The sequence below is a fragment of the Corvus hawaiiensis genome, chromosome Z, assembly GCF_020740725.1.
Source record: "Corvus hawaiiensis isolate bCorHaw1 chromosome Z, bCorHaw1.pri.cur, whole genome shotgun sequence".
Classification (NCBI taxonomy): domain Eukaryota; kingdom Metazoa; phylum Chordata; class Aves; order Passeriformes; family Corvidae; genus Corvus; species Corvus hawaiiensis.
The window spans coordinates 13,995,540-14,022,285 of NC_063255.1; the positions used below are offsets into that span (position 1 = coordinate 13,995,540).

The window sequence follows — 26,746 nt, forward strand, 5'->3', positions numbered from 1 at the left end:
CTGCTCCATAGCACAGAAGATGTGAGCATCGTCCTGCTGGAACCGGCGCACTCGGGTGAGTCCTGTGAGAGCTCCCGACAGCTCGTTGCGATGCAGGACACCAAAATCCGCCAACCGCAGGGGCAGCTCACGCCACGACCTCGGGCGATGGTCAAACATAAGGCTGAAGGAAAAGTTTATTACTTTCAGCTCGTTGAGAACCAAAATTCTGCAAAGAACAGCTAGGGAGAAGCAGCCAGTGATGAAGCACATGCCCATGAGGCCATTGGGGTAATCTGGATAGAGCCATCAGTCTTAACTAGTTTTGTCAGGAAAACAATCTCCTTTTATAGCTGGTAGGCTTTCCCCTCCTCACAGAGAGGAGACGAAACAGCTCCTAAAACTGAGCATTAAAAGCTGAATGCCTGAACTGCCACAAAATTGACAATGCCCCAGTAATGATGGGGTCACTCTAATGATGGTAAAATGACATGACATTTCTCAGTGTCTCAAGTGAAGAGAGCATGTAGACACCAAGACATATAATTACATCATTCCTGAGAGAATGAATAACTGAAGGTAACCATCTTTACAATTACACAGGCAAAGGAAGCAGAGTGGGTTTGGTTTTTTTTTTTTTCAATCAGCACAACCTCTGGTAAACTGAATTTGCTATGTATTTACCAGTGTCCTGGACAGTTCATAGGCTTCAGAGCAAAGATTTCTTTCTCCACTTCAAAGGAAAACATGTTCTCACTGTAATGCTGCCAGTGCCCTGAAGTCATCCACACTTTGCTATTGAAAACATTTGGAGTGACAACCTCCTGGAATCCACGTTTTCGATACTCACTCTAGAACAGACACAGTACATAAAATTAGTAATAAAGAAAGCAAAAGTAATCACAGACTTCCATCTGCAGCCATAAAAATATAAAAATGCTGCCATACGGAAGTCCCACGACTTAGGAAGGGAAGGGGGAAAAGAAGACAAAACTTCAAGTTGGGCATGCCAGGACACATCCCTTCCACCACCCTTCCTCCAAACAATTTCTCTGTAGTAAGCAAGAACAAGTTTCCTCCCTGCAAGCAATGCAGCAGTCTCTAATTACTCAATGACTCTTTATATATTACATTTCAGCCCAAATATACAATAATAACACAGACTTTAAATATTACAGCAGGAAGATGAGAATTTTTTCCTACATATATTTTCAAAACAAACAGGTCTACAAGACCAAATTAAGTAAGTTTATTAAACCAAATCAATATGCATCAATAGAACAGCAGTAGTATGAGCTTAGCTCTACTATTAGATGTCAAAGAATTCCTATTACAAAGCACCTTTATCACAGCTTTAACTGCAGGTATAAACTACTGATAAAACATAACTTTGCAGAGATTGGGACAAGAACAATTCAAAGAAACCAGGTTTCTTTAGTTCCATGGCTTACACAACTAAAAGGTAACTTGAAGTGAAGGGCTATTAATACTGTTAAACGTAAGCAGGCTGTTATGTATTTTTTTTTTAAATTACGCAATTTCTCCTACAAGATTTCCAAAAGATATTACTTACCCTTATGAACTCAATTAACGTGTTATAAATGTAAGCTCCTTTTGGCAAGAAAAAACAGCTACCAGGGCTGAGCTCATGGAAGAAAAACAGTTCTTGGTCCTGCAGGAAAATAATACTTGAAAAACTTAGTATTTGCACCCTACCTTTCTGACTTAACATTCACAAATGAATTGCTACTGACTGGGCATCACTAATCAAGAGTTTCAAAAAGAAAAACATGGGAAAAAAGCAATATCCAATACATTAGATGCATTTCACTAGTATTTTTATGGCTGTTAGCAGTTACAGGGAAGGCAATTGTTCAGTTTCTGTTTCACTCATTACTGATGCTCCAAAACTTTACACTTAACTCCCAACTGTACCCCCACAGCTCCCTCTGCACATTGACAAGTAAATGTTTAGTTCTGCTTCTGCACCTCTCTAATTAACTAACTAACTCTAACTAACTGCAGCTCTCTGCACCTGAACTGAATGTGTCAACTATAGCTGGTTAATGTTACAAACTGTGCACACTCCTGGTGTCTGCATATGTGGAATTCTTCAGTATTTTGTCATGATGTACTAGCAGCAGACATTTTAACCCTATTCAGGACTATCAGTTATCTGAGAGGGCTGTCCATCTAAAAAAACAAACCCAAAAACCAGCCAACCAAAAAACACAGCTATATATTGCAGACTCTGAAATCATGCAGAAGAAAAGAACTGTGTGAACAGACTGCAGCAAACTGTGTAGGAATGAGCATTGCCAGAGGACTGGAGCATTCATGGGTTGGAGACTGAAATGTTTATATTCTATTCAGATCAATGTGTGGAATAAGGATAACATGGTGTTTAAAATATAAAAAAGTTATTTATTTTAGGACTTGGATGCTCAAGAGAAAAGTAGGTGACTTCACTACTCACTGAAAATAAAATAAAATTCACGTCTTGGTTGTGGCAGCAAATATAAGCTGACTTCAAGATGCTTTCAATTAAGGGGTTATATCCACATAATACTTTTGAAATACAGTACTACAAAAGCTGTCTCACCCGCCCAATTTTTCTGTGATCTCTGCTTTTAGCCTCCTCCTGGAATTTTTCCCACTCCTTCAGCATTTTTGTATCTGGAAATGAAATTCCGTAGATCCGCTGGAGGGATTCCATATCAGCCTTGCCTTCCCAATAGGTAGAAGAATTCTGCATGCAAAAAAGAAATTAAACATTGAAGAAAGGGAGAAGCCTCCACATTTTACTACTACTGCCTGCTATAAAAGGGCATGCAATTATTAACAAATCATTAATGTGGAACAACTAAGGCACAAGGAGAATTTTAATGTGAAATTCAGTGCACCAATTAGAAAAAATCCTGAAAGGTAAATACAGTAAGTAGAAATGGTTTCAGGCTGTTGTCTTTTTTAAAAGCCTATCTGCTTTGTAGCAATCCTATTCCAACTGTTTATTCATAAATCATCAGCTAAGCAAAAACTATGAACTCTAATTGATACAGTTCAGCCAAACCTTAAGCCAAACTCACACTCCTGTGCTGGAAGTACAGGCCCTGGACACCTAGCTGGGCTTCACACCATGTGAACATCATTCTAGCACACAACCCTTTCACAATTTTTAACACTGAGTTTTTGGCTAGGTTACCCATTTCAGAGTACATTCCTGGCTAAGCCCAAAGACAGCAAAACATTTGAAGTGTTGCACTGAAAACATTTATCTAAGGCAGTTCTAGCACTTACCTTATGAATTTTTATGGTCTTTATCTTGCCAGTATGTCTGACATGAGGCCCTCTGCATAAATCTATCAGGGGACCACACCTAAGAAAAGGAAAGCATTTATTTGGTATATTTAATCCTAGAACCATAAATCCAGTAATATTATGATCCATGCATAATTACCTGTATACTGTAGTAGTTGGGGTATTGACCTTCTCATTCAGGATGCGACATTTGAATTTATTATACTGAGAAGAAAAGCAACACACATACTTGTTAATTCCCTGTTAAGAAAGAGAAGTGGCCAACAATTTAAATTATTTGCAAACCTGATGCTATGTTGCATCAAAACAGGCCTGGAAAAGAGACAGACAGGAGGACAGGCCAGTAGTGGAGCAAGCTGCCCAGAGAGCAGACTGTGTGCAGTCTCTGTCCTTGGAGGTTTTGAAGGCCCAAATGGACAAGCCCCAAGAAACCTGGTCTGACTTCAGTGTTGATCCCATGTCCTGTGCATGAGACTGGACTGCAGACCTAGAGAGGCACCTTCCAACCAGAATGATGCTATGATTCTCCTTATGTCCTAACAGTGAAAACTCATTAATGTCTACCTCAGGAATGCCAGAAAAACTATGTGCAGCTATATACTAGAGAGAAAGGGTCAGCTTTTAGTGTTGCTTGGACTTTTTTAGAAGTCCTCATTGTAAAAAATGTTTTATGAAGCTTTCTGAATGGAGCAGCAACATACGCAGTTACAGTATCACCAAAGACAAGATAATACAACGTAACTGCACACATACTATATTGCAAATTTACATTCCTGAGAAGTAAATGAAGAATGTGGCTTCACAGAATTTAGTCAGTTCACTCCGGGGAAGAATGAGAATTCTCAGTTTTAGAAAATCAGAATGCGTATTTCCAAGAACCTAAGAATTACTTCCTCTTTTTTTTCCTGTTAAATATCACAAATGAGCTTCTAAGAACACATCACCTTAAAAAGTTAATTTGATATACTTTCTTCTACCACTAATAAAACATGCACTGAAGTTACAAATACTTAAGACTAATTGCACGAGGCTAAAAGCAACCTTCTAAAACAGCCTACCTTAAACATTTCAAGCAGTGTTTCCTTCTTAACTTCCAGTCTTTCAAAGGCTTGTTTTTCCTTCATTATCTTTTTGCATAATGTTTCCAAAGCAGAGAAGTCATTACTTGATACACCCCTAAAATAAACACACACAGAGAAGTGAGTAATTCTCGCTTCCAATTGCAATTTGTGATCCAGGTGCAATCCACTAACTTGCAGTTGGAACGCCCTGCAAAAAACAAAGCCATGTGAGGCAGTACATGTGACTTTGTTCTAGTAACAAGCACACAGCAGAAATTTTGCTGTGACTGCCACCCCCAGCACCTAAAAAAAAAAATACAAAACCTACCCTTCCTCAAGAAACATGTCATAATAAAATCCATTTTCTATTGGTGGTCCATAGCACAAACAGCCACCATAGATTCGTTCCATAGCTTCACCCATTATGTGAGCACTTGAGTGCCAGTAGACCTGACAGGAGTAAAAAAACAAGGGATCAGTCTGAATACACACAACGCATTTCCAATTTTTTTATTTAAAACCTTTTCTGAAACACTTGCTTTTAAGGACACTTGATGCAGATCCCACATTAGAGCACTGTGCAGAACAGAAGTGACCTGCCCAGCAGCACTCTCATCCTCAGAACCAGTGTTTCCAAAAAGCAGCACAACCACTGGAAAACTATTTACATTCTGGTAGCAAACAATTCATATTTTAAACTATTGCTGATTTATGCAATTATTGTCAGGAGACTAATTCAGAAACCTTTTTTTCTATGAACTTTAATCAATCAATCAGATCTGAATAAAGACCAAAAGATGTGATTTCAACATAAGGCTGTGGTTCTAATCCAGAGATCCTATGCATGGGACACTCCATCTCATAGAATACCTGAGGTTTTGACAAAAAACAAATCTCTTAAGACTTAGTCTTTCTTGGTTAGAACAGATTGAAATCACAAACTGGGAACAGTTATTTAGCCAATATGAAAACCCTTGGTTTGAATGCAAGACTACTGTGATGAGTTTGACTGAGAGCTTCTTGTACCAACTTTTTTCTGAAGACAGTATTCACAAATTTACTGGCTGTACACATTTATCTGCTTGAGTAGCCAAAATAAAAAAGTAGATACTTTTGCATACACAAATTGCATACACAAAGAAAAAGAGCACCCTACTCAATACTTTTATGATTCTACAAGAAAGTATTTTTGTACTCAGTTTTGTTACCACAACCAGTACTGAAGACATCAGTTCAAAAGACCTACTTTACATTAATGTGAAAATACAAAGTTTTAACAAGAACTACAACAACTGCAAGCAGACCTGGCTACAAGTACACAGCAGAATGTACATTATCTGTGGTACCACAACCCCTCTGGTAAGGAACTATGAGGAAATGCAGATGTACCTAAACCATAAACCTGTTTTCTTCATCTTCTTAACACAGTAAATATTCAAATAACTGGAAGAGGCTGAGTTAAATGTAAACCTGAAAGGAAAAATGTTTTGGTAAAAGATACTCACTGCTTGAGCCTCTTCATCTTCAAACTTAAGCAGCTCCAAGGAACAATCCTCCTCCAAAGGACGGTCTAGATCCCAAACCACCTTGTTCACTTTAGCAATAACCGTGTTGTCAGCTAATCCCTGACTACAGAACAAGTACAGAAATACAGTTATAAGTAAGTATATTATATTTTGAAATCAGCAAGCAGAAGTTCCCCAAATTTGCCCTCCAATTTGAGTAAGAATTCAGGAGTGCTCAGAATAGATATAAGGTCATAAATAAATTTCAAATAAATGAGCAGTTTAGCCAGTCCTGAACATTCATGAAAAATCCTACTTATATTTTAGGGATATGGAAAGAAAACTGCACTATATACTTAATCTTCACACATATTTGACTTAGAGGCAGAAACCTCAAAGTACAAACCTGACTTCACAACCCTACTGCAGTGTAAGACAGAACTTCTCTCTTTAAAGTTATCAAACACCATTTTTGACACAGTAGCTTTACTACTTGTAGCCACTAGGCAAAATACCCTTTTCTTGATCCCAAATCACAAAACCAAAGAAGGTTCCAATTACAAGGAGGTGAAAAAAAGGTTCCAATTCCATTATTATGGAAGGAAAGAAAAAAAAGGGGCCTTTCACCTTTAGGAATCACCCAATCTTTGCAATTTAAATGTCAGGATGTATCACTCAAAAATACTCCACAGCAGGTATAAGTAACCTGGAGATGTGCAATGCTCTTTTTAACAGGTATCTCCCATGCAAATAATAGTGAAGAATACTCATACTGTTAATTTTCTCTGTAATCAATTGAAACATAACCCAGCAGCCATCTTCCTCAGGTCAATGCAAACTGGTTTGCAGTGCTGGAAAATGCATCTGATAATTTACTAGCAAATCAGTTCTTAATGCAACACCAGTACTTGCATGGAAAAATATGCTATTAGGATGTGTCTAAAAGATCTCAGTTTTATTCTTATTTAATTTTAGAAACTGTATCTTTATAAGGCAAAAGAAAATTGCACTCCAAAGCTAAAACCCTACTAGTTACGTTCAGTTTATTGCATACAAGATGCTTTGAGAAGACGTGAGATAAATGACAAAAAAAACTATATCCCCTTAAGCCCACTGTCTGAAAATGATTGTGTAGTATCACAGAATAGAAACATACCTAATTCCACAAGCAATTTGATACGGAGTAGTCTTCCAGGATTCAGCATCAACCTGCTTGCCATCAGGTAATGTAACTTTGATGGGTTTACTGTCATTTGCAGCTCTTTCTGCAAGGAGTGCATCATGTTCAGCCTTAAGTTTATTGTACATCTCTAAACGCTCATTGATAAATGCAGGCCAGGGATTCAGCTGTACGTGATAAAGACAAAGGAAAATGATTAATAGATCATTAATCTGATAGCACATCATGTCAAGAATGCCAACACAACAGACACACTTTTCATAAGCAGCTATGTGATGCTATCTATAGGTGCTATAACTAGCAAATAATCACCATTATTTCAGGTTACATAGTAACCTGAGGTTACCTCAGTAAGCTGAGTAAGGCCTCAGCTTAATGAAATCTGTACCACTGTACACCTGTTCAATAAACCACATATGTTACCAAACAACTACATCATTAAACACCTGTTTAACAAACTATGTGAAGAAAAAAATCAACTAGAAAAGAGTGTAGAAGTTCAATGTAAAAACAGGTTTTTCTTATTAGGTCGAAAAACTGAGGGAACACTCTAGTCTGAGCCACCCAGACAGGAACTGACTCTAGTTTAAACACGTGTAATGATGTCAGGACTATCCGCCTGGGCACAGCCACGAACTTGGCTCAGGACTGCTGCTGACTAGCCGCTGGCCCTCCGTGGAGTCAGAGGGCCACGAGGGGCCACCACGAAGACGAAATAGACAAGAGCACCTCACGCAGGCGTTCTTCACCTCCGAGATCTGCTGCCTGCCTCTGGCTGCAAAGGGGCAGAGGGAAAAGCATAACCTAGCCCAGCTATGGGAATCTGAGCTGCTCTCCTATTACACCAATGCAACTTAGTGTAAAACAGAACAGTGCCACTTCATGGCAATCTGTGGGAGATGTAACTGTAATGCCTGATAAAATACTTCAGAAGGACAAACAGTAGCAAAGCCAGCAGCGCACAGAGAAGCAACGAGGACTCCGCATCCTCCCACCCCCGCGGCCGAGGGGCTGCTCACCTCCGACCGCCCTCCATCGCCAGCCCCTTCCTTCATCTTCTTCTTACCACAGTCTGCTTTATTCTCTCGCCCAGCGTCCACCTGCGGAAGGCGAGCACTGTTCAGTCATGCCCCGGCAGTCGCTCACACCTAAGGCGCTTTAACTCCCCCCTGCCCCATACACCACGGAAAAGACCCGACATCCTCGTCCCGCAAAGCCCAGCTCCCTGCTCCTTTTCCTTGGGGCACATCCCACCGCCCTCCGGAGCTGGGGAAATCCTCGGGAAGAGGCCCAGCTCCGTCTGCCGCCCGCCCCCAGCCTCCTGACAGCGCAGCCCCCGCTGCCGAGCCGCGGGGCGCACCTGGCCCTCAGCGCCCGCCATGGCCGCGCGGAGCCGCCCGGGAAGGGGCGGGCGCGGCCCGGCGCAGGCGCCGCTCGGCCCCGTGGCTGATGCAACCCCGGCCCGGCCCGGCCCCCGCGGGGATGATGGAGCCGAGCGGGCCGGTGGCGCTGTCCTGCGGTGGTGCGGCTGAAGGCGGCCCGTGACGGGCTGCGGCGGCTGGACACGGCCCAGGCTCTGTCCGCGCCCCTGAGGGCGGCGAGTGGGGCCCGGCGCTCCTACAACCGCGCTCTGCTCGCTGTCGCGGGAAGAATCACAGAATCAATTAAACTGGGAAAGATTCCCGAGATCAGCGAGTCCGACCTGTGACCGAACGCCACCTTGTCAAGTAGACCACGGCGCTGAGTGCTATGTCCAGACTTTGCTTGAACACCTCCAGGGACGGTGACTCCACCACCCCCCTGAGCAGCCCATTCCAGTGTCTAATTACCCTTTCTATGGAGAAGTTCCTCCTAATACCCAGCTTAATTCTCCCATGACGCAGCTGAAGACTGTGTCCTCTTGTCCCGTACCTTGTTCCCTGGGAGAAGAGGCGGATTCCCACCTGGCTACAGCCTTCTGTCGGGGAGCTGTAGAGACTGATAAGGTTCCCCCTGAGCCTCCTTTTCTCCAAACACCCCCAGCTCTCTCAGCTGCTCCTTATCAGAGTTATGCCCCAGACCCTTCCCCAGCTCCGTCGCCCTTCTCTGGACTGACTGCAGCACCCAGGTATACCTAGCTACGATTCCCCCTGATGCAGACGTTCAGTCAGGGATGGAGCAGTGAATGGGAGTACTCTTTGCAAAAGAGACTGAAATTAAAACAAATTTTAAAAAATAGGATTGATCAGTGTCTGATTTCCCAGGGGAGGGAAAAAAAAAAAGATGCGTAAGAGATTCTGAGGTGGTTGTGTCAGACCTGAACTGCAGGAGTGCCTGCAGCTGTCCCAAGGGAAGCCTCAGCTCAGTAGCTTGGAAGCTACAGACACCTCTAAGGAAAGGATGTGATAGCAGTTACGGGTTTTGCTCTGTAACCTTCTTTCCCTCCTCTCCCTGCTGTTGTTCTCAGCTAATAATAATGTTTTCATTTAGGAAGGTTACTATCTTGCAGCACAATCTCAGGTGGCTATGGACTACCAGAGTGGCCAGTCCCAAGGCCTTAGGTGTGTTTTGGTAACCTTACTCACCTAGTAATTTAGTTTAAGCAAGATGTTCATTACCAGATTTCATGTTTTCAAGAAATCCTGGCATAGCATCCTTACTTTGAAGAGAGTAAATCACGGGGCAGGCCTTGCCTTGGGCCTCTGCTGCTTGCAGAGCACCCAACTTCCACTCCCTGCAACAACTGCCTTCTGTTCATCTGCAGCAGTGATTGGGGAGTTTAGAGTGTCTAAAATGTGCTCAGATGGATATCGGGGCACCTCAGGCTCCATGGACTTAAGTGCTATGAGCCAAAGGTTCAGGAAAAAAAGGGAAGTTTTGTATAGCTTTCAAGCACTGGTTATGTAGTGGTGAAGGATGGTCAAGAGAATGTCATTGGGCTATTTGACCACAAATGCAGGAGCTTGAAAAATAATGCAAATATTTTAATCTATTTGTTGAAATATGAAAATGGAAAGGTGTAGTAAATAGGAACCTAAAGACAGAATCAGGCCTAGATCTGGATAGTTCATTTGTTGTCTGAAAGTAATGTATGAGTAGCATAAATATGGGCAAAAACATTTATTAAAGAGCTACATTTAATAATATATGTGTGATCTTTCGTAGCAATACAGTGTTTATTAACAAATGATATTTCATAATACTAACTTCTATATTTGCAGTATCTCCTACAATCTTTTTCAGGCGGACAAATTACAAGTGTCTAACAGACAGAACATCGCAAAACTTATAGACAAATTATGTAACGCCAAAATGAACAAAAATGTATAGTGATGCTGATCAAGAGAAAAAGCTATTAAGCATCTCAAAAGCAATTGGGAAACTGTCCCTTTTGCCACAAGATGGCAGCAGCGAAACATGCTGATCTGATGAGAAGCTCAAATTCAGCTCACAGCTCTTGGCTTTAGGAAATAGAATTTATGACAGAAAGCACAAAATTAAATTACTGTTTTACTGACTTCGCTCTTAAGCAGTGTAATTAATGTTGTGCGGCTAAATTCAACCATGCTCTAATAGTGTAAATTGATTTCAGTGTGCTTTAATGATTATCAGCAATGAATAGATGTTTCTAGTTCACGTGAAGTTTGTTGGGAAAAATGTGGTCAGAAGCTTCTACTGGAATTGCAGTGTTACTTGGCTTATATTTCATTTAGGAAAACTAAAAATCAAAATCAAATCAAAATGCAAATAAAACTTTAGAGCAATGAATGTAACACGTTTACACCATTTACTTGCACCATCTGTTCTAGGGAAACAGTCTGACTTGTAATACAGCACTAGGCTTTCTGTAAAATGTCTGTGTTTGTTTATATTTGTGTACATTAAATCAACTCTATTCACTGTAGAGTATTTACTGATTTCACAAACTCTGCATTAATTTGAAAATCAAATTGTATGAACGCCACCCATTTACATTGAGAGTTCAAAATACATAATTTGAATTCCAGGTCCAGTGGATTTCCATAAACTCACTTCAAGCTAAGAGTTGTCATCTCAAAATTAAAAAATCTTACAAATATGAGAATTTCATGTTTGAGAATTGAAATATTTTTGTGCAGTTTTCTGTTGTATTAATTTCACTTGGGCTAATGCAACAAAGCAGTAGACTTCTCTTAGAAGTCCAGTATAACTCTCTTAGAAATGTATACTTAGAAATTGAAAAATGTGTGAAGGTAAATAAAAAAATAAATTTGACATTACATTTAAATATTGTGAAAATGACTGAAGTCCTGATTCAAACTGGAACATGCTGGGAAAACTAATCTAAGCCTTGACATTTGATATTATTTCAGCTTTTGGTGCCTTATTATTAAAATACTTATATTTTTAGAAGGACAAGAAAAATAACTTTTTTCACACACAAAAAAAGGAGACAATTTGGGTTTGTTTCTATATCCATGAGGGCTTTGTGTACAGCCACTATCATATATAGTCTGGTCATCTTCATGCACCAAGAAGTTTGCCCAAATGCCGGCCTTGTTTCTGCTTTTTCCAGGAGAGATAAATACTCATGCATGCTAGGGAGAAAATCCTCACTAACAGAAGAAGTCCCAGACGTTTTGTAGATTGAAAGCACACTTCACAGAGACAGCCTCGTCCCACCTGTGTTCCCCGGGATGCAGGTCCTCTCCACTTGCCCCTTTTACCCCCTTCATACCTGCAGCAGTGCAGATAATACATTCAAATTGCTCAGGGTCAGTTTGTTCTCTATGGCCAGGCAGGTTTTTCGAGTAAAACACAATGAGGTGTATTTGGTCAAATGTAGGAGACAACCAGTTTCATTGCTTATAGTTATAGGTGCTGAGATCAGAGGTTACAAATTCCAGGTGAAACTTTAAACCAAGGTTTACTCCTTGACATCAGATGTGCATCAGATTTTTACTAGGAATCCTTGGGCCTTTTAAAGAAGAGATGCTGGGTGATTTCCCTTGCCTCCCTCCCCCCGCTTTTTCTCCGTTCAATAAAGACAAGATTTGGCTTTCTGATTCTTTATAACAAACACACCAATTATAACTCATGTCTCATTTCCCCTGCATCTCAATTTTACCCCTAGTTCACTTGGTTAAAATGTTTTAGCATACGTATAGCTGACCCAACAATATTTTGTCTCACATCATAAAAAGTAGTAGGTGTGCATGCATTCAAATAAACTCAGCTCTTTCCTGTATTCTTTTCATAGAGCTCAGACATGTCATTTTGGGGGGCATGTTATTAATCCATTATTAATTGATGTATCTAGGGTTAAGATACTTTTCCAGACTCCTACTTTTAGGAGAAACTGCCCCTGCTTCACAGTATAATAGCAGATTCCTCCGAGTCTGTAATTCTATTTTCCAGTAAGATTTGCACTTTAAACTATTGTTATTTTTTATTTAAAGCTTTTATTTTGGATATTGGTCTCAGAAAAAATGTGCTGTCGGCAGTCGTGACTCTCACTCTGGTCTCCACTCTCAGTCTTGTGACTGGGCTGTGAGATGTGGATCCAGAGCTCCTGCCTTCCATTTCCTGTTCATAGGTGAAGATCAAACAGTAAGGCACCAGTCATTTTACAAGGAAAATAAAATGTTAGCTATTTCATATACTGAAGAGGAGGGTGATAAACTAAGAAAAAAAATTAAAATCACATGTCCTTGACTGTCCTTAAACACAATGTTAAAAATCACAGTGATACATTTTTGCCAAACAATCTTGGACACATCCTTGGTTTTTGTAACCAAATTAAAACTAGCTTTTAGTATAATTAAGCATCACCAAGTTATTGCGCTATATAAAACTTCTTTGCTCATATGTGGAATTTTCCAGAATACAAACTACGTTTTTGTTAACCTTTTTTTTTTTCAAACAAAAAACAATTATGTTTCATTTTTGTGTGTATTTCAGAATTCAAAGTCTGAGAATGTGGGTTTTGTCAGATATGTTTGTGATCATGGAATTCCCTTTTTTTCTTATAGGCATTACTGGTATTTTTCCCCTCAGAATAGCATTTTCTGTTTCTATAATATTACTGAGATTGAACTGTTCCTCCATCTTCTTTGTGAGCCAAGTCCTCCATGCCATGGCATGACATGGCACATGGAGGAATTTTCTACATAATCCAGTTACAAGCAAGAAATGCATTTTCCAGTAATTTCCTTGGTACAGTCCATAACCTTTGATTTTCCAGATTCAATTTCTTATTCCAAGCAATCTCCATCATACTCTGTAGCACTGGAAACTATCTCCAGATACCAAGGGATGAAAAATGCTTGCATTATCTTCTCCTGCTAATGCTCCATCTGACAATTTTGGGAGGAAATTGCAGACAATACAGGGAAGTCAGATATTGCATTCTAGGATTTTGTTCTCTTTGACCATATTTTTCCTTGCAGTAGTGACCTAATTTCACACATTTCCAGTGAAACTTATTTTATTTGAGAAGTCTGTTCCTGGTTTCTCTTTTTAGCTATGACTCAAATGTTCTGGTGATGTTCTAATTAACATCCCTTTCTAGTGATGTTTCATGGACACAATCCAATATCATTGCTTCAAATAAAGGAACACATGAAAGCTGATGAAAAGAGGTACACAATAACTGTGAATTTTGTCAAACCTCTTGTGACAAGTCATATAAAAGCTTTTTTCTTTGTGTCCTTTTCACTTCGAAGTATTTGGAATACTACTAGAAATAATACTAAACTGGTAAATTATTTCAAGATTTTATAACAACAGGGATAGAGAACAGAAAACTCCTTAGTTAGCAGTAGCTGCCACAAGGTGGATTCCTAAGGGACTCCATTGTTAGGTGCTGATCAGAGGAAAATGATATTCCAAGAGGACAAATTTAAATTTATTCACAGTTTACCTAGGAGAATGGGATGGGATGTCTTGGCAATATCATGGAACAGAATCACTAACTTTGAAACATCTGCTCCATATGGAAGGACCACAACATATCTTTTCACTCTTTTCTTTCATAGACTAAGCAAACTTATTATTTTAATCTGTTTCAGGGAACATGCTTCCTGACACTGGTTCTTGCCTTCTGAATTGTCCAGTCTGTGATTTTCTCAAAACAATGATGCTTCAAACAAGCACAGTATTCCTGCAGAGCAGAGAGAACTATTGCTCACATCTCACATAGAGCAGTTCAGCTGATATAACAGCATTGTATCGCTCATTCACCTTCAGTTGGTGGCTTGTTAGGATCAGCAGCTCCATTCTGTGCTGTGTCCTGCTTTTCTGTACACTTCCCTGAAGGGAAAAGCACTGGGCAGGAGCACATTGTTTCTTTTGCTTCAAACAACCGCTCTAGTTTGTTGGTCATAGATTTTTAACATGTACTCTTTTCTCCCTTGTTAACAGCTAATGACTTTTTGGGCAAGAACCAAACACAGGGTAAAAACAAGGTAGAACCAGCTTGAAATATCCTTCTAGTTTTACACAGTTTCATTTAATCGTGGAAGTGATCAGTAATAAATGCAGCCTATATTAATACAAAGTTTTTTGTTTCAATAAATTGATTATTATCACAACTAGCTGCACTTCTGGTTGCTCTCCTGTCTCCCTGATGTCTCCCCATTTTGTTTGTCATGATTCTGGCTCTGTCTTCTTGTGATTCTCCCTTTAATGAAAAGCACTGCATCATTCATCATACACAGCCTGTGCTGCTACATAAAGCTCTCCTTTCACAAACATCATAGGGTAAATCACCCCTTTAAACAATCGCACTGTTCAATGTTGGCACCAAGGATTAACCACAAGAAAAGGAAATAGAGTAAAATTTACATATTTTCTACATATATTTATGTATTTTATCATCTAGATCACCTAAGCCCAATATGCCATCTCCGGTGCAGCTGCCTTGGGATAAGAAATGTTACTGCAGCTCACCTGGACCTGTTTTCTCCACCAGAGATTATCACCCCCTCCAGCCTCTTGGCATTTCTTCCTGTGGATCTGCTCCCTAGCCCGGTTTTAATGACCTAGTTTAGCAGAAACACCTTTTACTCTCAAATTGGGCTGACAGAATGAGGGTAAATAGCAATTACACACGCAGTTGCTCTGACATATCTGGAAGGGCAGTAAAGTCTGGCAGCAGAACCCAGCCAGAAAGCCCCGTCTTTCACATCAGGTACTGCCAGAATGGGCATGACCTGAAGTCTTTTTTTTGCCTTTTTTTTTTACTCATGGCAGTTCAATTGATTTTTGCAGTTCTGCACAGTAATCCAATAGTCCCACTTCAGCTACAAATTACATTGGGGTCTTGCTCTTCTCTGTCCTATGTTGGACCAGCTCCCAGCTGCCTCTGAGAAAATTAAATTGGCCAAATTCATCTGCCTAAAAAGATCTGTCCGGTGTTAAAAGAAGAACAGTATAACAATTAAGGTTGAAGACAAAAAGAATTAAACACCAATATTTTCTGCCCTTGTTTTTTTAATGTGAAAACTTCACATTTAAGTGAAGTGAACTTCTTGCTTACTTCTTCAGAAAGATGTCTAATTCTTGCTAGCATTTCCACCACTGTGTATGTTTGCTCTTTCTGTCGGCTTTGGCAGCAAAAGACATGAAGAAGTATTTTTTTTTACAAATATAAGGAATACTTATGTCCTTTTGGCCTTAGTCTACAAGTACACGTACAGGAGAATGAGTTAAATATTTTCAAGCAGATTTTTTATCTCTGTGTGTGTGATAAAAGCACTTATGCTGTCAGCAAGAGCAAAACATAAACTAATGGAAAGAACAAGCAGACTCTTAAGAAATAAATTATAAACTGCATGTAAAGAATGTATCACTTTCCAGAGGTCTCTGTTTTCAGTGTGCAAATACAAGCCACACTTCCGAAAGGCCTTTCTGTTTTTGCATAGAGCGTGAGGACACCTCCATTTCCTCCCCCTCTCCTTCTGGCAGCCTGAAGAAGTGATTGCTGCTGAGTTCCTGCCTTTTAGCAGGAACTAGAATCTGTGAAGCTCTGTTCACTTTATTTTTTTGAGCCCTTATCCATCTTGGTCGATTTAAATTACATTAACTGATGTGTGAAATGGCCAGTTTGCCAGTTTGCAGGATTTCTTGAATTGTAAGATCTCCTTTTTTGACTTGCTTTGCAGTATCTCTTTATTGACTACTGGCACCCCACTCTTTGATCTGTACTTTGCTTTCCTCCATCCACTCATCTGTTCCTGGAGCTTTTGTCCTCACTCAGTAATCTCATTTGTTCCCATTCCTGTGATGTGATGACAAATGGCAACTGTGTATTCCACCAAGTCCCTACATTCTTTTTTTTTTTAACCACATTAGTGATTTAATAAACTGGAAATTACAGAACTCCTGAAGCACATATTTTTATTTAATGACATATTTAAACTGTTTTTTGTATCAGCTCATTGGAATAAGATCTGTCAATAGTATTAAAAATGGTTTTTTCTATGCATTCCCCATAATTTAATCATTAACTAACATGCAAGAGAAAAGATATACAGAGCTCTCAGTACTAATTTCCACTAAGGAGTTCCTGCCTCTCATCTCTGGCGTCTTGTTGCTGTTGTTTCAGATCTCTTGCTCTGCCGTGCCAACACAACCACAAACCATATCAATGAACAGATTTGGTTTAAAAAATAATCCACATTTTCCCTCAGAATATTCTTAAAGATCAATCAGTTGCTGGGATGATAGTACTATGTAAACTGACACTGCCTGCAGAGCTGAATATCCAGAGAAAGCATAGATATCTGGTTTCTTTATGTTGCGAGAATTCTGTTCCTCTTGTATGGTAATACATGTGAAAGTAGACTCTGGAATAGTCCCTGTCATGAGACGACACATAACAGCAATCCAGCTCTTTGGTTGTTAGTGGTGTGAGATATCTGATGCCAGCTCTGTTTCTGAGGGACATGTGACAGTATTTCTAACTTTTCTTTTATATGCAATATGGGTACCTATTGTAGAGTTACTAAATCTCAAGCAGAAATGATCTTTGCCCTCCAAAGCCTTTTAAATCCTTTGGACAGAAATGCCATGATGTTGGTAAGGCACAGATGACGTTTGTTTTTCACCACTCACTCTTTATCTCAAACTATGGTGTGGTTGTTTGATGGAGGCAGGTGCACATGAGGAACAAGGTGGCAATCATCTTGTGCACTCCAGTGACCATCCAGTGCTGATCTGTCTAAGACAGGGAAATGAAAGCAGAAGTGAAAATCACAGCAACAACTTGGATCCAAGCCAAGATGATTTATCCTCTTAATTTAGTTTAGTTAACATAAAAGTCTGTTCTGTACTCAGACCTTATCTATATCCAGATATTGTCTATAAATACAGAAATTGGTTGCCTAAACAAAATGAATATTTTCTAACATAGTCCAGTCAGAAGAGGAAAGTGAGTTTAGCAGACAGGCAATATGACTCAAGGTAATGCATAAGGGGTTACACTGTTAAAAAAATACAATAGTTGTATTCTTAATATTACTTTCCTAACTAAAACTACTTGGAAAAGAGGAAATGTAAGGATACTTGTTTAAGTGAAAATAATTGCAAAAACATCTCTCTTGTAAATAAAAGTTATCTGGAAGGTTGTGATGTCAACTTCTAATCATTATGTTCTTTCAAAGCCTTCAGTGGAACGAAAAGTATTCCGTAAAACATTAATGACTAATGGAACTAGCATTTGCTGTGTATAAAGCTGCGTTTTGCCTATATTGCATGTTGTCTGGAGTGGCAAGCAGCAGACAGAAGTATTGTTCCTCCTTAAACATTCATGACAAGAAGTTTAACCTTTATTATTTATGGAAAAGAAAAGACTGGGGGCCGGTTTTTCATCCTAGCATTTCATTTGTAAAAGAAAAATGACGTCCACCTGTCTGCCTTTACCATACTTTCTGTTGTGAAGTGAAAGTTGTTAAGGTAGCAAGAGTAGCAAAGTGTTTTTACTATGCATGTGTGTATATATACATCTGTATGTATGTACACCTATGTTTTGTGTGCAGTTTTGTGATCTTGTGGTTCTTACACACGTATCTCCACAGAAGTTGGTGCCACTTAAAAGGACAACAAATAAATATGTCCCCTTTCCATTTATTTTTTTAGCATCAGATTGGCTCATCTTGGGTTTTCATGCTGCAGTGTTTTCACTTGAAAACTGTGTTGATTTTTTACATAACAGAAGTATATGAAGGTAAGGTCACAAAACACAAAAAGAGACATAAGATACATCATGATGCATTTAGAAATCCTTTAGGTGTGTTCCAAAAGAGTATAGATTCCTTAAAATAAAAAGATAATAGATTTCTTGAAAAACAGGGGAAGAGTTTGCAAGTCTGAGTGGCAGGGTATGTTTGCAGTACAGGCGGTGTTACAGTATTTCATCTTTTCAGCCTGTAGGTGGGACTGTGTTTTCAGCGAACCCATCTGTGAAAAAAATTCTGAATCGGCATCAGGCAGCTCAGGCTGCTGCTAACACTAGCTGGAGCGAGTCAAGTGATTCTTGACTTGTGTTTGAGTTATTTCAAACTGGGGGGAAAATAGCCTGTGTCCGAAATTACTTTAGTCCTAACCGTCCAGCCTGAAATCTCTGTTCTCACTGCAGTCTGCGGGCATTCTGCCTGCTACAAATCCGCAACTGCAGGATTTGTTCCTATTAAAAAGCATTTATGTAGCTGAAAAGAATAATGTCTGTGGAGAAATGCTGAATTTAGACCTATGGAAAATACTGTAAGTGAACTGATGATGGTGTATTAAGTGACATTTTGAATTGGGATTAACAATTAAATTCTCATGCATAACTTCCTGGCTCAGAAAACTAAGTCAATCACAGGCTGGGGTTCTTCTTTAGAAAAACACTTAGGGCAAAGGGGAACACCAGAAATGTTTATAGCACTCTAGGCCCACAGAGACACTGACTCCCATAACGCTGGATGCAACTCCTCAGGTGGGCAAGAACTACATACATTTTCATGAAAACACTGAAATTGGACTTTGACACTACTACTGCTATACAGTTCTGGCTAGATGCCTTTTGTTTCTTGTTTTGCCTCATGCTGGCCCTGCTTCTCCCACTCTTACTCATTCCCAGCAGTACTTTACCTCACAAGGAGCAGCCCATGTAAAGGGGCAGCGTCCCTGTGATTTATGGGCTTACTATCTCTTCTGTTGTGTTTACACAGCTTACGCTCAAATAAGACAGCTAGGAGAGTATGGAGCTCACATGTAAAATGAAAAAGATATTCTGCTGGGGGAAAAAGGAAATCAAGAGAGATCCAACCATATTTTGGTGCTGTAAACACATCTGTAGGGTCACCATAAAGCAATGACTACAAAGGTCAGCATTTCAAAATGTGTCTTAAGAAAATGTTTTTGCAAGCTTTGTGGTGAAGATGGCTAGCGTGTTGTATATTGTAACATTCTGCTTAATCTCCTCTATGCTATATGGAGTCATTTACAACAAAAAATGCCTGACATAACTTACAGCACAGGAACACACAAAACCAGCTTCACCAGGGTGGATGTTTATGTAATCTTCAAGAACACTCTGAAGTTTGATTCAGTAATCAAATAAAACCTCGAGAGGCACATTTCTCAGAGACACTACCCATCTTTGAATTTCTGAGCTTCTTTATTTTACCAGGCCTTGTTAGATAAATGTTGATGATTATTTCTGTACATCGTGTTATCTGCTGTTTTCATTCCACTTCTCGGTTGTAATTGCACGAGCGCTTTGAGCTTTCTTTATTTAATTGAGGCATCTTAAAGGTGAGCAGATGGTCACCACAGGAGTGCAGGTTTCCCATTCATAGCCTGCACAGCAAAGGCAGCAACAAAAATTAAGTTTACACATACTGCCCTGACAACGACCTCTGTGCTGAACTAAACAAACCCCTTCTGTAAAGCCAGGAGCAGTTCACTCACCTTTCGAATGCAAACCTGGCACTCTTTAACAACTATAAAACATCAAACCGTGCAGCCCTGCTCTCAGGATGCATGCTGCTATAGGGCACACAAAGCTCCACAGAGCGCCATCCTTTAGGATATTGCTGTCAAAAAGCATCAGGTGTTGCAAAGCCTCTTTCACAAAACATCTTGCACATTTCACATTCCTTTATTCCAGAAAAGGCTAACAAAATCTGAAGCATAGCAGCTTTAGGCCAGTGAGTAGAACTGAACAAGGATGCTCTTATGACTAGGCAGTGTTGTCACAGAAATTCCAAAAGTTTTTTTCCTAATAAAATAATCTCATAACTCTTCTTCACTGGGGTTAACCTCCGTTGCTTGGGGCACGAAATTGTGTCTTTCAACACAGTGGGAAATGACAAAACCCGGCATCTAGACTTTCTTGGCACGGGGGACTCAGAAAGACCCCAGAGAGACATAGGCAGGGGTCACAGATCCAGCGTCAACTTCCCCGTAGGCTTATGCTGTGCACGGGCACCTTTCCAGGTGAGGAAACGGGAGCAGGGCAGCCCTGCTTGTGCCCTGCCGCAGCGCCCTTCAGGCTGCCGCCTGCATCCCCTGGTGCTGGTGCTGCAACCCCTCCTTCCCCAAATCCCACAGCCGTGCCGAGCGCCGACCCTTGAGCCCTCGGGGTGCCTCAAAAGCCTTCCTTATGCAATAAAGGACAGCTTAAGCCGGAGGAACCCCCAAAAAATATTTGAGAAAAAAATGAAAGTGCAATGTGATTCTTTACTCCCTGGCCCCTACTGCGAGGACTCGCTTGGCAAAGGAGGGCAGCAGCCGAGCAGGAAGGCACAGGAATTACACACACATCAGTGTGTGATGTATGCGATAAGGACACCCCCCGCCCGCCCGCGGAGGTGTGCGGGGCGGGGGGCCGCAGGGAGGGGGCGGGCGGGAGGGAGCGCCCGGGCCGGCTCCTCCCTGCGCACAAACCCGGCCGCGTCGCGCGGGCGTGCGGAGACGCCGCCGCCGCTCCCGCGCTACTTAAGCGGGGAGGGCGCAGCCCGGCAGCCCCGCGGGGGGATCCGGCGCGGGGGGGCAAGTGACCATAGTAATAGTCGTCTATCTATAAGAGAACGAGAAAAGCAGAGCCGAGATGCTCCGTCCGTGACCCGCAGGCGGGGTGGGGAGAGGCAGGTTGTGAATCCGCCAAGCACCTGAGAAATAAAGCACGACCGAACAATTTCGAGGCGGGCGGGGAAGGGGGGGCGAAAAGTTTGCCGGAGCTCGGGCGTCTCCTGGGGGGCGGGCGCGATGCCGCCCTGGCTGCTCGGCAGCCTCTGCTGCGTGCTGGCGGCGCGGGCGGCGCTGGGCGGCGGCCCCGCGGGCGCGGAGGAGGAGGAGGAGAAGCTGATCCGGGTGCTGGTGCTGCTGCCGCAGGACGACGCCTACCTTTTCTCGCTGGGGCGGGTGCGGCCGGCCATCGAGTACGCGGTGCGGAGCCTGCGGGAGAGCGGCGCGGGTCTGCCGCCCGGCTACGCCTTCCAGCTCACCTACGAGGACTCGGCGTGCGGCAACCGCGCCCTGTTCAGCCTGGTGGACATGGTGGCCCTGAAGCGCCGCCGCCCCGACCTGCTGCTCGGGCCCGTGTGCGAGTACGCGGCGGCGCCGGTGGCGCGGCTGGCCGCGCACTGGGACGTGCCGATGCTGTCGGCGGGCGCGCTGGCCGCCGGCTTCGGCGCCAAGGGCGGCGAGTACTCGCACCTCACCCGCGTCGCGCCCGCCTACGCCAAGATGGGCGAGATGCTGCTGGCCCTCTTTCGCCACCACCAGTGGAACCGGGCCACGCTGCTCTACAGCGACAGCAACCCCGAGCGCAGCTGCTACTTCGCCATGGAGGGCGTCCATGTGGTCTTCCAGGAGGAGGCCTTCCACATGGCCGTACACAGCTTCGACGAGACCAGCCGGCACCTCGACATCGACGACGTCGTCCGCGCCCTCCAGACGGGCGAGAGGGGTGAGTGGCGGCGGAGTGCCCGGCCGGGCTCCTCCATGGTGTTTAGTGGCGGCTGAGGCGATGGGAATGCCGGGGAGGGAAGACCTCCGGGAGGGGAAGAGTCAGGGCTCGTCCCCGCCCGTGGGAAACCCGCTGCGGTGCTGCGACGGCAGCCCCGGGCCAGGCATCCCCCGACAGACGGGAACAGTAGTCCGGAGTGAAGGCTCTGCCTACAGACGTTCAGTCGAGTTTTGCCTCCCGACGGCGGAGAGGGCGGCTTGCCCTCGGGGACCGCTGTAGGAGGGCTTTGTGGCATGGTAAGAAATCAGCTTTCTGCTGGCCGTCTGGTTTACCCAAAATTATCCACGTCTGCAGGGCAGCAAATCTGTTGCTTACTCTCTGAAATTTTTGCAGTGACACTGTAAGTTGACACTGCAAAGATGTTTCCTCTCACCCCGCTGTGTCTTTTCCCCACTTCTGCCTTTGGAAGCCCCGCCGAGTACCTCGTAAATAAAAATAACAAATGCATTTAGGAGAAATGGCAATTTCAGGGGATATGTGCATGAGAAGCACCTGAGTGCGTGCTGTGACATTGTCACCAACAGTTAGCAAGACACCGTGGAGATGAATGGCTTGTAAAACATCTGGGACAGTCATCTCTGGGCTGAATGAACTGACTTTGCATCAGGGAGCAGCAAAGCAAAGTGCTTTGGAACGTGCAGTGTTGTAGTTAGATGTGCTTTAAAGTGAGATCTTGCCTAGCAATGTGTGGATATATGGGCATCAGAAAGACTTCTGGTGTTCGAGGGTTTTACCAGGCACAGGCTTCTCCAGAAAATTAATGCAAAAAGAAAAGATGTATTCCAAGAGTGAAATGCAGGGTGAAGTTGAAGTCCTTAGGTATTTTCCAAGAAAACCATAGATGTACAAAGCTCTTTATACAGTTTTTACATATCTTGTTGTAGAGTGTTAAAATAGCATCAGAACTGGACAAATAAAGATCATGCTGTGTGTGGCTGGCAGAACTGGTATTATGGTGCTGAAGGCTGTGGGTGGAGCAGCCTTGCACTGCTGATGTCGTTACGCTGCTATGAAATCATTAACACGTGCAGGAGTGTGTGAGATAACTGAGGTCTAACAGTATAGGGCTCTTTAATTCCTTATTCACTGGAGCAGGTGCTTAAAATAGAGCTTTCCTTGTAAGTACCATTTGGGGAAATATAATGAATGGAGAGAAATAAACGTGTCAGTGCTGGAGGAAACCACAGTGTGGGGAAAGATCCTTGTCAAGTGTCTGTGTGTGTGGCTTTCCTGATGCTGAGAGCATAACAGCATGCTTGCAGCAGGAAAAGACAAGTGTTCACCCCAGCCCCACTCTTCACACCATGCTGACAGTTAGGAAGGTGAGGTTGCTTTCAGCCTGGTCTGAAATGCTTTGCTAAGCTGAGACATTTGATCTTTCACAATTCTGTAACTTGCAAATGACTGAACAAAAGCAGCCCTCTTCTTTCTCCCCATGGTGCCCAGTGGGATCCTTCCTTCCATCTTACCTCCTCATTTGCCCTCTGACTCCTGCCACTCAAGTGGGGCCCTCCAGCTTCTACTTGTTGCTTTCTGACCTTAAAGACTGACTGCAGGACTCACCTGGCACATTCCTTTCGCCCTGCTGCTCATGGCATCTTTCAGTATTTTAAGAACTATAAGTCATGTGGAGGGTTCACCAGATGAGGTCTGAAGAGCAGTCAAGGTCTTTACTTCTTGGAGGGGCTCACTGGAGATCCCCCCAGCAAGACAGCAGGGCTTGTGGGCAGCAGCACACTGTCCAGAGCACTGTCAAGAAATGTTTTTGCTTGGTTAGTTTCCAGTTTTTAACGACTCCTGTGTCACACCTGTTGTGACACTATCCTTGGCACTAAGCCTTCACCTTCTCTAGTTTTCAAAGACTGCTGCTCTTTGGGGTCCCACCTGACTGGTCAGGCTTCACTGAACTCCCTGACCGGGAATGGGCTTTCAAGCAGATACAGGATTATTGCTTGAAACTCTCCCAGGGCCGGGACAGAAACTGCCCCACCAGCTGTACTGTGGGAGCCAGGACACAGGCTGTCTCCAGGGGCTAGGTTGCTGCTGGCTGAGGGTCTGCACTGAGCTCTCAGATGCCTGGGAGGAAGAGGCACACTCAGCCATGCACGCCTGTGTACCAGAGACTGTATGTGCAGTCCCTGGAGCCATGTGAAATGACTGAAGTTTTGGAACCACAAAAAAATAATGATGAAAAATATGATAATAAAAGTTAAGTGCCTGTCTACAATTAATTTCATTAGTAGTTCAAGCTCCCTTACAGGCTCAGGTCTGCCTGCTGCAGACTTCATGCTGTAGGCTCAGGTTTACTGCAAGGTTCACAAATGCAGACCTGTGCTTAAATGTATAAGCATGTAGTCCAAGGGATGTGTGTAGCAAAGGGAACACTTACTCCTTTAACTGGAATTAAACTCTGAAGTATTTGCAGGATGAGTCAATCCTAGTCAATAAATTCAGCATATTAGTATTAGAATTACTGTGTGTATTATGGCAGAGGGAGAACATTTTGTATGGGTTTGCACGTATCCATTTGTATGTATACAATAGTAAGGTACAGATGCAGATTAAATACATAATTTACATTTTTGGAAGAAAATTTGTTTTGGAGAAACAAATCCATGGCTTATTTGCTTCAGAATCTTGAAATATGTAATCTTTGCTTTCCTGCTGGGTTAGAAACCCCTTCCAAACAGTTAATATTACTTCCCTTACATTCCTTTAGAGGCTTACAAAATATGATTTAATGTATGTTAAAGTAGTTCCTCACACACACTCTTTCCTTTATTCCTTTTGCTCAACGTCTTTTACTGGTGTTGTGGGAATCTGTTTGATTCCATCTACAGATTACAGTTTTATGGTAGAAGTGAATTAAAAAGGCAAAGTCAAGGAAGAATTGGGAGGGCAGCAAGGAAACATTTCAAAAGGAAATCTCTCACCTATACTGAAATTAAGAACAGTGAGACAAATTCATTCCTGATGTGCATCTGGAAAAGATTTGGTCCAAATTTTATTGTAAGAAAATTTTTTTCTTCTTCTTTTCCTTCATGCTAATATACTCCACAATGGTCATGAAATATGTCTTGCTCTGTTGCTCTGGAAATTATTATATTACTCTGCCATAATCAGTAGGACAGAGCTATGAATGGTATAACTCTCCTGAAGCATGGGGTTGTACTGAACATGACTCACCCCAGCGACACATCTGGAGGTTTATGCCTGTGATGGCATCCAACCAGAAAGGCGATGGGAGAAGATTCATTCTGTGCAAAAAGATTTGGCCTGTTTGGCATTTTCATTTCTTATAATAGAAAACACTTCCACCCAGAAGAGCCGAATGCGGTTTTGATTCATTTTTATTGTTGGGTTGAAAATATTTGCGTACATTATTGTAGCTTTTGAGTCCTGCCATGCATGACGGCGTTCTTGGAAATGTGCGTGCAGTTGGTTTTGAATCATCATCCTAACAGGATCTCTTATGCCCCTGCTGTAGCATACAGTCCTGAAGCACACACTGATAAAATACTTTGCTGCGCCCTCCGATATCAGTAGCTTCATACCTGTAGTCTTGTGAACCTGTATAAAAGCTTGTAGTATAACTTGATCTGTGTGGGAGTTCTCTCCCCATTGTTGAAGACTTCACCCAAGCTTCTGCTTTCCTTTTGTAGAAGGAAGCAATAGCAAGGGAAGTAGTCCCCCTGCCGAGCAGCTCTGGGAAGAGACCTCTCAACCACAATCATCCCACTGTGGATCACGGTGCCCATATAGAGCACACCTGTTGACTTGTAGGTCTCATCGTAGCAGCAGAGCCTCTGCTTAGCTACTGGCCCATGGTAAATGGGGCTCTGTGGTGTTTGTACCCACCTTTGGTCTTTATTTGATCTTCATGCTCATAGAAGGGTGCTTGGTTTTTCCATTTATTAGCATTAAGTATCCCATCAATGATTGGTACCTAGGCTTCCTCTGGAGAGGAAGTCATGTTTTGGAAAGATTCATACCACTATCCCTGCTGCACAGATGCTGCTCTCCGTTAAGTGCACAGAGGCAACAAAATCTAGGCCAGATGCCTAAATAGTAGGTGGGTGAGGTGTAGGCAAGTTCAGTCTACATCAAACTGCTCAATGGAATGGAAATTGAAATGGCAAAGTCATGGTATCTCCATCTTTGTCTTATGTCCAGTTAGAAATAGCAACAGAGGCTTATGATTGTGGTCTAGTCTACAAACACGTGCAGCTAAAGAAGTTTGAAACCAGACCTTACATTTGCAGGGGTAAAAAAACAGATCACATGGAGGCTCTATTTAATTATCTTAAGAGGGAAGAGGAAGCCTCTCTGTTTTCACTACCTGTCTTGTCAGCTCTTTAGGAAATCAGCTCTGTTTGCAATCTGTGCTTTCATGTTTGTTGCAAAACTGGGAGGACAGCTAGGGTCACTGTTTCTGGCAGCATTATTGCTTCATAGGCTGTTCTCTGAAGTTCTTGAGCTGCTTCTTATCTATGTTTCTCATTTTCTTCCAGTTGTAATCATGTGTGCCAGCGGTGACACTATCAGGAACATCATGTTGGCTGCTCATCGGCAAGGAATGACCAATGGGGACTATGCTTTCTTCAATATTGAACTCTTCAACAGCTCATCATACGGTAATGTTTTTCTTGCCTAAGTGTGTTGCAAAGTCTTTTGTAAGCTTGGTAGTATTTTTAGATTTGTTAGCCTCAAAACATGCAGCCCTGAG

General features: G+C 42.4%; 1 protein-coding gene across 2 annotated transcripts in view; it reads right to left on the reverse strand.

Annotated features, from left to right (window-relative positions):
* TARS1 (threonyl-tRNA synthetase 1) overlaps window positions 1–21,942 on the reverse strand; it is a 28,369-nt gene extending 6,427 nt beyond the window's left edge. The window contains exons 1-12 of one of the 2 annotated variants that reach the window (XM_048290608.1): window positions 21,396–21,942; window positions 8,063–8,143; window positions 7,020–7,210; window positions 5,864–5,987; window positions 4,687–4,808; window positions 4,356–4,473; window positions 3,437–3,501; window positions 3,277–3,355; window positions 2,582–2,728; window positions 1,553–1,651; window positions 664–830; window positions 1–163 (exon numbers count right to left, since the gene is read on the reverse strand). In XM_048290608.1, coding sequence (XP_048146565.1) covers window positions 1–163; window positions 664–830; window positions 1,553–1,651; window positions 2,582–2,728; window positions 3,277–3,355; window positions 3,437–3,501; window positions 4,356–4,473; window positions 4,687–4,808; window positions 5,864–5,987; window positions 7,020–7,210; window positions 8,063–8,143; window positions 21,396–21,851 — 1,812 coding nt within the window. In that variant the 5' untranslated portion in view covers window positions 21,852–21,942. Of the gene's footprint in view, window positions 164–663; window positions 831–1,552; window positions 1,652–2,581; window positions 2,729–3,276; window positions 3,356–3,436; window positions 3,502–4,355; window positions 4,474–4,686; window positions 4,809–5,863; window positions 5,988–7,019; window positions 7,211–8,062; window positions 8,144–8,403; window positions 8,463–21,395 lie in introns of those variants that run through there. The other variant, XM_048290609.1, reaches the window with a different exon arrangement.
* Window positions 21,943–26,746: the final 4,804 nt, after the last annotated feature.